Genomic DNA, 11,762 nt, shown 5'->3' on the forward strand with positions numbered 1-11,762 from the left:
ATTGTGGCAATAAAGAAGCCCAAAAAGGCACGGCAACCGACGATTTACTCCTGAAGAGATTCTGAGAAATGGTCCTCTTTGCTCTTCGGGAGGGGTTAATGCATGCAATGGCGTTCAGGTTTATGGGAATGGATAATGATATGGTTCATGGATACCTCAAGCCACAGATTGCAACCAGCAAGAGCATCTGTGAAGTAGAATGGGTTTTGCTTTTCTTTCCTTATGGGTGAACGGTACACAGACGCAATTTCTCTTGATATTGCCTTCACTGGCCTCACCAGAGTTTGTTTGTTTAGTTTTAAATTTGCAAAGGGGTTGCGTATGTCTATAGTGATCATTAGACTGCTCCCAATAATCAATCACCTTTGTCCACAGCTTCGTCTCATGATTTGCTGAACGATGTTCAAGCATGCTGGTCGACAACTTTTGTTGCACATGCCCTTATACATACAATATGCCCTTACAGCAAAGTGTAATGGAAGGGAAAGCCATCATGATTCTGGCCCACATAGATCCCCTAGGTCAGTCAATTGGGTGGGGTTAACGCAGGAACAGCAGCACAACGTCACAAAGAGATGAGCCAATCGTGAATCGAGTTCCAAACACACGGGTAAGAAGATGAACGATTCTGGCGTTACTACATTTGATAGGTGTTTCATGCCGTCCTGGATCACATGTTGATTTGCATTTTGCATGATAAAGCAGCCCTCCAGACTTTGTGTGATCAAGAGGCCGAGTCACTTTTGCCTTTCTGTGTAAAAGCGATTCAGGGCCCTGAGTTGGAATCTCGACTTGGACTGGGCCCCCCAGCCCCGCTGATCTCCGCCAAGAACCCATTCTAGCAGACACCCGGACTTTAAACCCACGCCGTCATCCCCAAAGAGCTTCCCAAGAGGATGGGTGCCATTTGATGCATACCTTACCTACATTTACCTAAGCAAGCAACCTTGAGGCTCTTCCATTAAACCATCCACTGAAACACATAGCACACCCGAACCTGCCGAGGTGGTCCACCAACCATGCCCCGTAATACCCGGAGTAGTAGCAGAAAGCAGAACGAGACCCAGTCCTCGCCGGCCGCGGATCCGACGCCCACTTCATCATCATCCTCCACCACCACAACTACAACTACAGCAACTACGACGTCCACTGGCCCTGATTCGTCTCTGGCCCAGTCCGTACGGAAACGTCCGCTCCCAGTCCCTTCGACTAGCGAGCGCCCGGATAAGATGGCCAACGATGATACCCGCTCCGTAGGGAGCGCATCGGACGGGGGCAATGCGACATCACCTGCTCCCGTCCCTTGGGCTACCCGAAATCAATGGATAGTCCTTGCCATCGCGAGCGGTGCTTGCGCAGCCTTTAACGGAGTATTTGCCAAGTTGTAAGTATACTAGTCTTTCTTTTTGTCACATCTTTACCAATGCGCAACGTGTTCAGCCCATAATTCGTGATCTTTTTTATACACTTGCGTATATCAGGACTCTCCCCTTCTCATCGATGGGTCAAGTATACTTTCCAAGTGGTATTTTGGATGATCTTTTGTGCTTTCAATATTGTCACCAAGCCATGGAATATATCTTCAGCTGCCTGTATTGGAATCACGCTCCACGGTTGTTTCGTTGACGAGAAGGGGAAGCACTATCTCAGGCCGTCTCAATTAACTTCAATTGACCAATACATATCTACCATTGCCAAATACTGACCATCTATATCAAGGACAACCAACGACTTGACATCAAACATATCGCAGGCTTTGGCGAAAGCCTTTGGTCTGACTGCTGCCGAAAACGTCATTGAGCTCATTGTTCGTTGTGTAAGTTTTCCAAGATTCACTCATATATACTCCAACCTAGACAGCACCGTCCTCCCTATTGCTTCACTCTGAGGCAACACGCGGCTCCGTCATCCCTGAGGCTATTCCAAAAAAACATCCCGCGCGGAAACGACCGTCCCGCAGTAGCGCTGCCGTCTTTCACATGTCAATTCTATCATTTGCAGCATGATTTCCCTATTCAATCTGTATGAAGAATGGCAAAGCTGACTTCAAATACAAACAGGGATTCTTTGGTCTTAATCTCGTGTTCAATGGAGTAGTAAGTGATATTTCCCTGCACATCTCACCAAAGCCATTGCATCTCTATATGTGTACCCGGGGGTCCTCCCAATACAATCGCGGCAGTTTTTTTTTTCTTTTCTTTTCTTTCTCAAAGCACCTTGGATATCCCTTCTCACTCAGGCCATCCAACTTACTTGACCTCGACAGATGTGGACATTATTCACCAAGGCCCTGGCGCGAGGCAGCTCCACGACGCAGGTCTCAATCATGAATACTTCGACCAACTTTGTCATTACTGCGCTCCTGGGCCTCGCCATCTTCTCAGAGTCCCTGCCGCCGCTCTGGTGGCTCGGCGCCGCCATGCTGGTTGCCGGAAACGTCATTATTGGCCGCAAGGAGGAGAAGGGGGACGAGCAGCAAATGCCCGTGGGTAGTAGCGGTGGCGACTCTCATTCGGGTGGAGAAGTTGTTAACCCTGCTGTCGGACTCGCATCTTATGGTGCTGTCCCGCCCGCGGAAGGCATCTTGCCTGTGGAAAAGGATGATGAGGACGAGGATATTCCCCTCCTTGGAGAAGTCGATGAGTCTATTGGCAGGTGATGCATCAAAATTGTCACCTGTTCTAAGTGAACAGTATTTTTCAAACACAATACACTTTGGGACATCTTTTCGAATATTAGATCACTTTGTATATATTCTTACGGAGAAAGGAGCCAACCGATACTCGTGGCAGGTCTCGAGTCAGCTGCCTATGACAAAACTCGCAGTACTGTTTCACAGCTTTCTGTCCCAAAGCGTGCGGAACATCTGGCTTTGGAATCAGAGACATCATATGAGTCCGGGCATCTCTTGTCAATCCCACGGCTTCGCGACGTGCATGTTGTACAGTTTCGTCGAATGCATGTAAATGACACATTAAATCTATCACATCTGTCTATTCTCCAGCTCAACTCCGTCATCATCAGCCAAGTCGGCGAGATCTTCATCTCCATCCATGATCCTCCCCCGACCACTAGTAACAGCATCGGGGCCGCCACCAAGCTGGATACGTCCGCCACTGAGGGTATCTACCTTGCCCGATACCCAACCGGCCGCCGTGCGTATCCAACCCCACAACTTCTCGTGGCCTCTCTGTATTTCATGGTCGGTCCTCGGGTTCTCGGCCGCCTCGGCCTGGAATTGATACTTCAAGCAGTCCTTGACCGTGACGAGGCCAACGAGACGGCCGTGGTGTTCAATAAGGATGACCCTGGGTCCAATCTTGCGGAAGAGCTCCATGACTGTTTCCAGAGGAAGCCGGGGATGGACAGTCACCGGAGTGGCATCCACATAACGACTAAAGTCGATCGATGCCGAGCTAGTCCCAAAGTCCGCATGACTGATTGTCGGCGTAACTGGCGTGATGCTGCTTAGGGCGGCTGCCGGCGGCGAGAAAGCGCACTTGGCGTTGGCGTTGACAGCGCTGCCGCGCTCTCGTTTTAGTCTTTCAATGGCATATCGCAGCTCAGTTCGTCCGATATAACCCAAGAGTATCCGCGAGTCGAGATCATCCACAACCGGAAATCCTTGGTATTTCGGTTGACTCAGCAAATCTTCCACAGCTTGGAGTAACATTCCATTGGCCGGGAGAGCTACTACATCCGTCTTCATCACGGCCTGTGCAGGAACACCAAAGTTGTGCTCTTCCTTGTTGTCTAGGAAAGGGAAACCACTGAACCAGATCATGCGATCTGCAATGCCACCTTTACCAAAGAGCTCGGATACAGCTTTGGTCACACCCACGACGATCATGGTTGGAAGGATATAGGTGAGAGCTCCAGTCAGCTCAAACATGATGACCACAACGGTGATGGTAATATGCATGATGCCAGAAAGAGCTGCCGCTGCACCAAGGAAAGCATACGTTCCTGGCGTAATACATGGCACGTCAGGTTGACATGATGCAAAGAAGGCGCTGTTCGGGAAAGTGTCGTAGAGAGCCTGGACAACGATGCCCACAGTCCGTCCGAAGGATGCTCCAATGGCCATGGATGGGACGAAGATACCGGCTGGCACCTTGCAACCATAGGATATGATCACCAGAAATATCCTTATGAGTGTAGCAAGTGTCAAAGACACAATGTTGCCCCAGCGCTTGTCGGCATCGCAAAGGCCTTGGTAGTCTTCTGCTCCCTCGCACTCGAGAAATAGAATTTCCATACTCTCGGTCATGTCGATCCGTAGAAAGACGTTAGGATAGCAGATGATGGCTGTCCCAGCAGCTAGGAGCGTTGCCTCTAGAACGGCATATTTGGTGAGATACTTCTTCCTAAAGGCTTGAGCCCGTAAATTCCATTTCATAACGAAAGCTCCATATAGACCACCAAAGATTCCAAGTATGATGTAAAAAACCACCTCGAAAAAGTGCCATGATCGATCGTACTTGACCTGAAACATGACGAGCTGTCCAGTGCGGAAAGGATTCATGGCCGATAGAACTGCGGTCGCAACCAAAGCGCAAAAGTAGCTCCGCCACATGGTCTTCAAGGGGAAGTAACTCGACATTTCCTCCAAGGAGAATAGCACACCTCCAATAGGACTACCAAAGGCGACGCCGACGCCGGCGGCGGCGCAAGCACTGAGGATCTCGCGAGTCTTGGATGCATTGCTCTTGTACTTTGCGAACATCCTGGAGATCACGTTGCCAGCACACACGGCATAGTGAACACTGGGGCCTTCCTTGCCTACAGACAGTCCAGATGCAATGGCTAGGGGTAATGCGATTGACTTGATGAGCAGAGTCCAAAATCCCAGGAAACCCTTCATGACGAAACCGGCGATAATGACCTTGATCTCCGATATACCAGAGCCAGCTGCATACGGAGCAAACGATTTGACCAAGGTGGCGGCCGTGAAAGCGAATATGGTGGCGAATGCAATGTAGAGGAGGTAGTTGACCGGCTCGAAGCTGGTCCATCGATGCCAGTCAGCACATCCATTGTCCTCGCCCCAACAGCAGAAGCTCTCGTTGAGATAGAACGCAGTGGTACAGTAGCCCAACTTGATATCCGACAGCCATTCGGTAATGATGTTCAGAAACGAAGCAATCATGCCAATGGCAGCGCCGACAAGTGTGACCACAATCCACCCCTGAGCGGCGTCGTAGGATTCCCACAGCTTGTAGCGCCACGTCACCCTCCCATTGTCAAAGAGGCCAGCCGTCTTCTTCCGCCGCGCCTTGCGCCGTTGTCGTTCCCGTGCGGCATCTTGTACCCAGTCGATGGTCGTGAAGTCCTCGTAGCGCTTAATCTCTGCAATCTCGTCGTCGATCTGCTCCCTCACAGGCGCGTCGGCGCCGCCCTCGCCCCGCTCGACGGTCGATACGGCGAACGATAGCCTCGAGCTCAGACTCGGTCGGTGTACTGACTGAGGGCGCGATACGGAAAAGGACGTCGTTCTTGAATCCATCGCACTCATGTCGCCAGTCTTGCGACCATTGTCTATCCTTTAAAGAGTCTGACAGCACAAGTGATCTAATCGCAACCTCTCCGATGTCAGTAATTGTTGATGGGATTCGGCCAGACTGCAGCTTCTCAACAATCAGCTTGCGCAATTCCAATAAGAATAGCTGGGGATACCTACGTAATCCTGGATTCCAAGCTAAACTACAGGGAGCAGCCAGGGGTCCGCGGCTCCTTGGCAGTGGATTTTAGAAGCCTCCACTCCCCTAAGAAACCGCCGCTAACCTCTTATGCAAGCACTCAATCGGGGATATGGGCAATCGCGTTTCCTAAAACTCGGCACGCGTCTTCATGTAAACCTCCAGTCAAGTACCATTCGACCATCCGTGACATTTGAAAACACAACATCGCAAGAAACACACTCCAGGACCCACAAGAAGAGGTGAGTGTAGTATTTTGTATTTTACTCAGCCACTGAACCCTCAGTTTTGGGTTATATCCGACACGTCTTAGACATTTGGGACCCGGCAACAAAGCAAGAGCATCACATTATAAGATTGCTGCAACATTGAGAACGTACTCCAGCAACGTAATGAATAGCCGTTTCTGTATGCTCGTTGCGCTGAGACCAATATTGATCCACAAGATTGTCGAAGCCCCTTCCCGCGAATGTTTGTTCTGGGTCAAGTCTTGCTGACTGAACGATGAAAAGCTCTCCGTATTTAGAAAACATCGACGTATCAGGAAATCAGCACCAAAGTTAAGGGCCCAGGCATTATAATAGCAAGTCCAAGCCATGCCTTACAACACCTCAGCTATTCCGCCTCGAAAGGACGTGACTGGCCAGACCCAACTACCATGTGAGGCATAGAAGTTGCCTCCATAAGATTCATAGTGCTAAGACTATACAGTATCCAGAGTCAAAAAGATTATAGCTCAAGACCAGGATGTCGGCATCTGTTCCAACAACGCAGCTTTCGCAATCACAGTAGCAACGGTGGGTATTGTTGAGATATGATCTTGCATAATCCATCCAACTGACCCTTTCGATAGGAATTGTTTATACAACACCTTGCAACAAAGGCACTAGACCAGGCCAAGGCAGAACGCAAGCCCCGGAGAAATATCCAATACAAAGACATAGGTATCTAGCGCACAACCTGTTCGTTTTCCTCATCATCATATTAACACACATCATAGCAAGCGCAGTCCACGGCCACGACAACCTTGAGTTTCTTGAGGATCTCGTGCCCAAGACGGTCAAGTTCAAGGACATCAAATCCACAGCTGCGGCGACACGGGCCACTCTACGCGGCGAGCGCTTAAGCGATCAGGCAGAGGATCAAGAGACACGGGCGCCGGCCCCCAATGGCACCAAGAAGCACAAGAGCAGCGCCAGCCGCTCGAGTCTGAACGGCAGCGTCAACATTGGTAGCATACTCGGAAACGGCACTGACACCAAGTCGCAAGGACAGAGCGATGGAGATGACGGTTCTGCGGATCCAAACGATCAACTGCAGCTGGAGATGAGGCAAGCCAGTGGCAATGACGGAGATGTAGAGATGGCTGATTAGCAGCGCTCATTCCGACGATGATATGTGGAGCCGAACTCATTGCAAAAGCATAGCGCAGAGAAATGGTTCATGTGGCCGTAATGCTGTGCGCAGACAGTCCAGCAAGCAATTTCCAGGATTGAAGCAACAATTGAGAATGATTGCCAATCGAGTATGGTCATTGGCAAAGGGTATTATTCGTAGATACTTTTTGTTGTCTCTAAATTGCCACAAGGCGCAAGTATACCAAGTTGACCCTGCCGTAAAGATCTTGAGCCAAACTGTGACATGTCCGTGACTTTTCTATTCCTCCATCTCATCATTGAGGTGAATACCAGCCGGCATTCTTCCTTCCCTCAGCATCGTCTCCAGTTTCGTGATCTCGTCCAGACTCGTAGCGTTCTTGATCATATCTTGCAGCCTCTTCTTCTCCTTGTCGGTCAACTTGATCCTCGACATCCTAGACGAGAGACCACCAGTCGAGCCGTTGGCGGCCGAAGAAACGTCAAACGTGGCGCTTGACTTGATGCCCACAATGGTCTTGGCTAGATCGGTCGGCTCAGCGGCCGTACCGAAAAGCTCGATGGCGCGATCGCGCTCGGCCTGCTTGACTTTTTGATAATCGAGGAAGCGCACAAAGGCGCAGCGCCACAGCACCCAGTACCGGTAATGCTGCAAATCTCGTCAGCATATATGTCAAATAGGCATGCCTTTGCCGTATATTCCCTCTGCTTCATGACTCACCTCCTTCTTGGTGACGGGGTTATCCTTTAACACCAGGTGCGTCAGGCGCGAGAACGTGCCCAGCGGGTCGAGGTCTGCCAGCTCCTTGAGGTCGTTGCTCTCGAGCTGCAGGTTCGTGAGCAGCGGGATCGAGTTCACCAGCGTAGGCTGTATCGAGCCGATGCGGTTGCGGGCGAGGAGGAGTGTGCGGATTCGCGGGCTCAAGGGAAAATTGCCCAGCACCTGAATGTCGTTGTCGACCAAGTCGATTGCATCTTGTGGCTATTCGAGGCGCCAAGGGGCGCATTGGGTCAGCACACATTCCAGGCGCCAAAGTCGCAACCTCTTCCTTCGATAAAGAAGGAAAAAAAATCCGCGACGACGGAGAGGGGGAAAGAAACTTACACCAGCAACACCCAAGTTCTCAATAGCCGGAATTCTGTGTCCTGTTTACGCGTCGTGGAGACCGCTATCAACTCTGCTCCTTGGATCAAAAGTGTAGTATCTGCTCTTTTCGCAACGTACCTCGGAGGTCAAGCTCGCGCTCCTTCAGCGCATTGAGCCACGAGGGGGAGTTCTGGAGGAGCTCGACCGTGAGCCTCATGTTGGGCGGTGGGCCGAAGCGGTTCTGGCTTGGACGGTGTCTCTCCTCCTCTTACCTCGCGGCCGGGTTTTATTTGGGTTGTCTAGCTCGTAGTCCGCCCACTGTCCCCCTTTCTTCGTCACGAGGGCAAGTTTGGCCGAGTCTCTCGTGGTCGGTGTCGCGTCGAGGTGGTGGTTTGCTGTATTTATCAAGGCAATGTGGCAAGGCTGAGAGGCTGCAACCACAAAATTTCCAGATCAATCGCAGCCTGTTGGTTTGATCAGAGCTCGCGTGGTGGGAGGGTGAAGATTTAGTGGGGCAATCATTTCAATTGTAGCGACATGCCACTTAATTGCATAATTATAGTGGTAACTGCTTGGCCTCCATTGGGGTGTTCTTCTCTCATCCTCTTCCAATTCAATCAATTTGTGTGTCTGCAAGTCCGACTCATTTTCTTTATTTGTTTCTTTCTTTTCCCTATAATTGTCATAGACATTTGTTCTTGGCTTATTACGTTTTGTGCGTACTTTCTACTCGTTCCTCGAGTTTGTCTTCTCGCTGCGGTCAAAAGTATTTTCTTGCTCGTTCACCAAAGCTCCAAATTTGTCCGTACTCTTACTCTTCCAAAATCGATCATGTTATTTGACCGTTCAACGATCCCACCCAGGAGTTCTTCTTTTCTTTCAACGATTTATTGTCTGCCCTGAAGGAGTGTAATTTTACTTGTAAAGGTTGGTCCATAGTCAGATCAATGACGCCGTGTTAGTGGCTACCCACTTGGCATCGCGTAACAGAAATTGTACCAGCTTCAAGTCACTGGCGGAGTTGACGTGAGAAACACAGACTTTGCAGCGCATAAATCGGCAAGAAAACCTATGGCTTTCTCTCTTGTAATCACTAAGAAAATCTAATTATGAATGCAGTACAGCACTGATTTTTTCTTAGCACTCTGCCGGCATCCGGACATTTCTATAAGAGCCCACACTGATGATCTCTTTGCTAAGACTTTTATGGCGTCATACTGAGAGGGTCCAAGATCGTCAAACTTTCGGTATGGAAGTTGCCAGATCTTTGGTTCAAATGAGATTTGAATTTTCAAGTATATATATGTTCCATACCCAGGGCAATTAGAACTTGTACATTATAATTATTTCAAAGAACAAGCCATAGAATCTGAGGGAGCAGGACTTGACATAATCATCCCTAGTGCCTTTTTAATCATCTTTGAGTATTCCTGGTCGGCGCAATATTTTTGACAAGATGGGTTCAGACTCGGAAAAAGAGATTGCCAAGGTCCGAATGATGGTCTTGGAGACTGATGAGCCTGATCGAGATACCTTGAACGAGCGCGGATCTTTTGCGGAAATACTGCACCATCATTTCGCAACAGCTGGTCACAATCATGATCCGCCACTGGGAATCGAGACAGACCAGAGGTTTGTCGTCACCGAAAGGGGTGGTCGAGTCCCTAGATATGATGAGTTCGAAGATGTACACAGCATTCTCATCACGGGAAGTGTATTCGATGCGCATGGCAACAATGAATGGATTCTCGAGCTACTGCAACTCCTACGAGGTGAGTATGACCTGAACCCAGGGAGAACTGCTTCCTAACTTGAATAAGAACTCTACATTCGTCGTTCCGACATAAAGTTTAGCGGTATATGCTTTGGGCACCAACTCCTCTGCCGTCTCTTCGGATCCGAAATCAAACCCGAGCCAAAGGGACTCTGGGAACTAGGCCACAGCCGGATCAACCTTACAGAGGTTGGCCAGTCTCTATTCAAGACTGATTCAAATGAGGTCTATCTTCATCAAATGCACCAAGACCAAGTTGTAGCACCGCCATCTTCCGAATCCTCTGACGGCTTGCTCCCGCCTGGCGCCAAGGTCTACGTCTGGGGATCCAGCGACCACACTCGGGTCCAGGGAGTCTTCATCGCCAACCGCATCTTTACTACGCAGGCTCACCTTGCTTTCGACGAAGCCATGGTTCATAGGCAGATCCAGATGCGCGTCGAGGCCGGTAGCATTCAAGACTTGGAGCACGCCGATCGCGCAAAGGAGACTGCGCATCTCGAACATGACGGTGTCACTGTGGCGGCAGCAATATTAAGATTCTTCCATGACGAGGACAAAGGGGTTGGCAATTAATGAGTTCTTCCAACGCAGTACCGTTTATATCAAAATCAAACTCTGCACTCCTTGAATTTCATGTACTGAATTGGACTCCGACGCTAACATAACATTATTATTTGCTAATCTGAAATAATGGCTATTCTATGTTAGCAGTCACGATTGTCGTTGCCGTGGCCTCAAGCAACTTTCAATTGCTTCAACTCATGAGATTGCCGAGTTCAAACACTCGAAAAAGAAGATCAGATGTCTGTCAACAGTCGCAACCAAAAACACATCGACGGCGACGATGCAATCATCCCCTCGCCTCAGCTCCGTTGTCAGGGTCACTAAAAGACTCACAAGCCCAAACACAGCAGTCCCATCACCACCGCCCAGCCGAGCATGGGCTGCGATCTTGTGGCAGGGCTCTTCATATTCGTATAGCCAGTGACCTTGAACTTGTCACCATCAGTGGTGACGATTTGGCTTGGAGAGCGCGCGTATAACCGGGCCTCGAAGTAGAAATCACTGTCGTCGGCATTGAGTACAAGCCCAGTAGCGTTGAGAGCCTGCGTCGTGTTGCTGGGATCCCAGACGTAACGGCCGTCAGCCGTGGTGAGATTCTCGGCCAAGTCGTAGCCAAATTGTGTACCGTCTGCTGTCTGGCCGTGCCAAGATAGGTTCATAAAGTTATACGACGCGTCCTGACCGGCGTTCCATTCGATCGCGACCGTCTGCGACAAGTCGACTGTAGCGTCCTTGCTGGGCGCTGTGAACTCGAAAATCTGGGCCAAAACGGTCGCTGGCAGAAGCCATAGCAGCAGGGCTTTGAATAAGAGTTCCAATGGCATTGTGGACGTATGGATTGCTTTGCTTGACACAGAATTGTTTGTGTAGCTAGAGAAGCGAAAGAGCCAGAAAGAAAGAGTTGGCTGAAGTATTTCTTTGAGGAAAGACTCATTCCATTCCGATTGTGCACACTGCCAAGACGCGAGCTGGAAGGATCGAGCTGGCGATCCTCTCTCGTTGCTGTGCCACAAGTAGTACATAGTAGCGTTGACATCCTTGCTAGCCAATGTAGTCCTTTAACTATAGACGGCATCATTCTGGGTACCTAACTCCACTACAATAGCGAACGCCCTTTGCGAGGTGGCTGGCAGAGCAAGCTTATGATTACCGAATAGAACTAATAGACCACCATTGCCGTTACCGCTACTCAATGTATATGGTCCATTCTATGGGACCTCGGAAATCAATAATATCATAGTGCTTAGATTCGGAAACCA

The 11,762-nt window shown here is 49.8% G+C and overlaps 6 protein-coding genes across 6 annotated transcripts; 3 read left to right on the plus strand and 3 right to left on the minus strand.

Moving 5' to 3' along the window:
* Nucleotides 1-1,019: 1,019 nt before the first annotated feature.
* PFICI_04530 (uncharacterized protein) lies at nt 1,020-2,659 on the plus strand (the record flags this gene model as incomplete). The annotated part of the gene is made up of 4 exons (XM_007833111.1): nt 1,020-1,384; nt 1,720-1,816; nt 2,061-2,096; nt 2,267-2,659. The coding sequence occupies 4 exons, from the start codon at nt 1,020-1,022 to the stop codon at nt 2,657-2,659; spliced, it is 891 nt and encodes a 296-aa protein (XP_007831302.1).
* Nucleotides 2,660-2,983: 324 nt separating this feature from the next.
* On the minus strand, nt 2,984-5,506 carry PFICI_04531 (uncharacterized protein; the record flags this gene model as incomplete). The annotated part of the gene is made up of 1 exon (XM_007833112.1): nt 2,984-5,506. The coding sequence occupies one exon, from the start codon at nt 5,504-5,506 to the stop codon at nt 2,984-2,986; it is 2,523 nt and encodes an 840-aa protein (XP_007831303.1).
* A 789-nt stretch (nt 5,507-6,295) lies between these two features.
* Nucleotides 6,296-7,073, plus strand: PFICI_04532 (uncharacterized protein; the record flags this gene model as incomplete). Its single annotated transcript, XM_007833113.1, has 4 exons — nt 6,296-6,359; nt 6,411-6,496; nt 6,553-6,643; nt 6,700-7,073. The coding sequence occupies 4 exons, from the start codon at nt 6,296-6,298 to the stop codon at nt 7,071-7,073; spliced, it is 615 nt and encodes a 204-aa protein (XP_007831304.1).
* A 282-nt stretch (nt 7,074-7,355) lies between these two features.
* Nucleotides 7,356-8,379, minus strand: PFICI_04533 (U2 small nuclear ribonucleoprotein A'; the record flags this gene model as incomplete). Its single annotated transcript, XM_007833114.1, has 4 exons — nt 7,356-7,724; nt 7,797-8,057; nt 8,181-8,221; nt 8,301-8,379. 4 exons carry the CDS (start codon nt 8,377-8,379, stop codon nt 7,356-7,358), a joined length of 750 nt encoding a protein of 249 aa, XP_007831305.1.
* A 1,239-nt stretch (nt 8,380-9,618) lies between these two features.
* Nucleotides 9,619-10,512, plus strand: PFICI_04534 (uncharacterized protein; the record flags this gene model as incomplete). Its single annotated transcript, XM_007833115.1, has 2 exons — nt 9,619-9,934; nt 9,983-10,512. The coding sequence occupies 2 exons, from the start codon at nt 9,619-9,621 to the stop codon at nt 10,510-10,512; spliced, it is 846 nt and encodes a 281-aa protein (XP_007831306.1).
* A 320-nt stretch (nt 10,513-10,832) lies between these two features.
* PFICI_04535 (uncharacterized protein) lies at nt 10,833-11,327 on the minus strand (the record flags this gene model as incomplete). The annotated part of the gene is made up of 1 exon (XM_007833116.1): nt 10,833-11,327. One exon carries the CDS (start codon nt 11,325-11,327, stop codon nt 10,833-10,835), a length of 495 nt encoding a protein of 164 aa, XP_007831307.1.
* Between the last annotated feature and the right edge of the window lie 435 nt (nt 11,328-11,762).

The sequence above is a fragment of the Pestalotiopsis fici genome (genome assembly GCF_000516985.1).
Source record: "Pestalotiopsis fici W106-1 unplaced genomic scaffold PFICI_Scf_3, whole genome shotgun sequence".
In the NCBI taxonomy this organism is placed as follows: Eukaryota; Fungi; Ascomycota; class Sordariomycetes; order Amphisphaeriales; family Sporocadaceae; genus Pestalotiopsis; species Pestalotiopsis fici.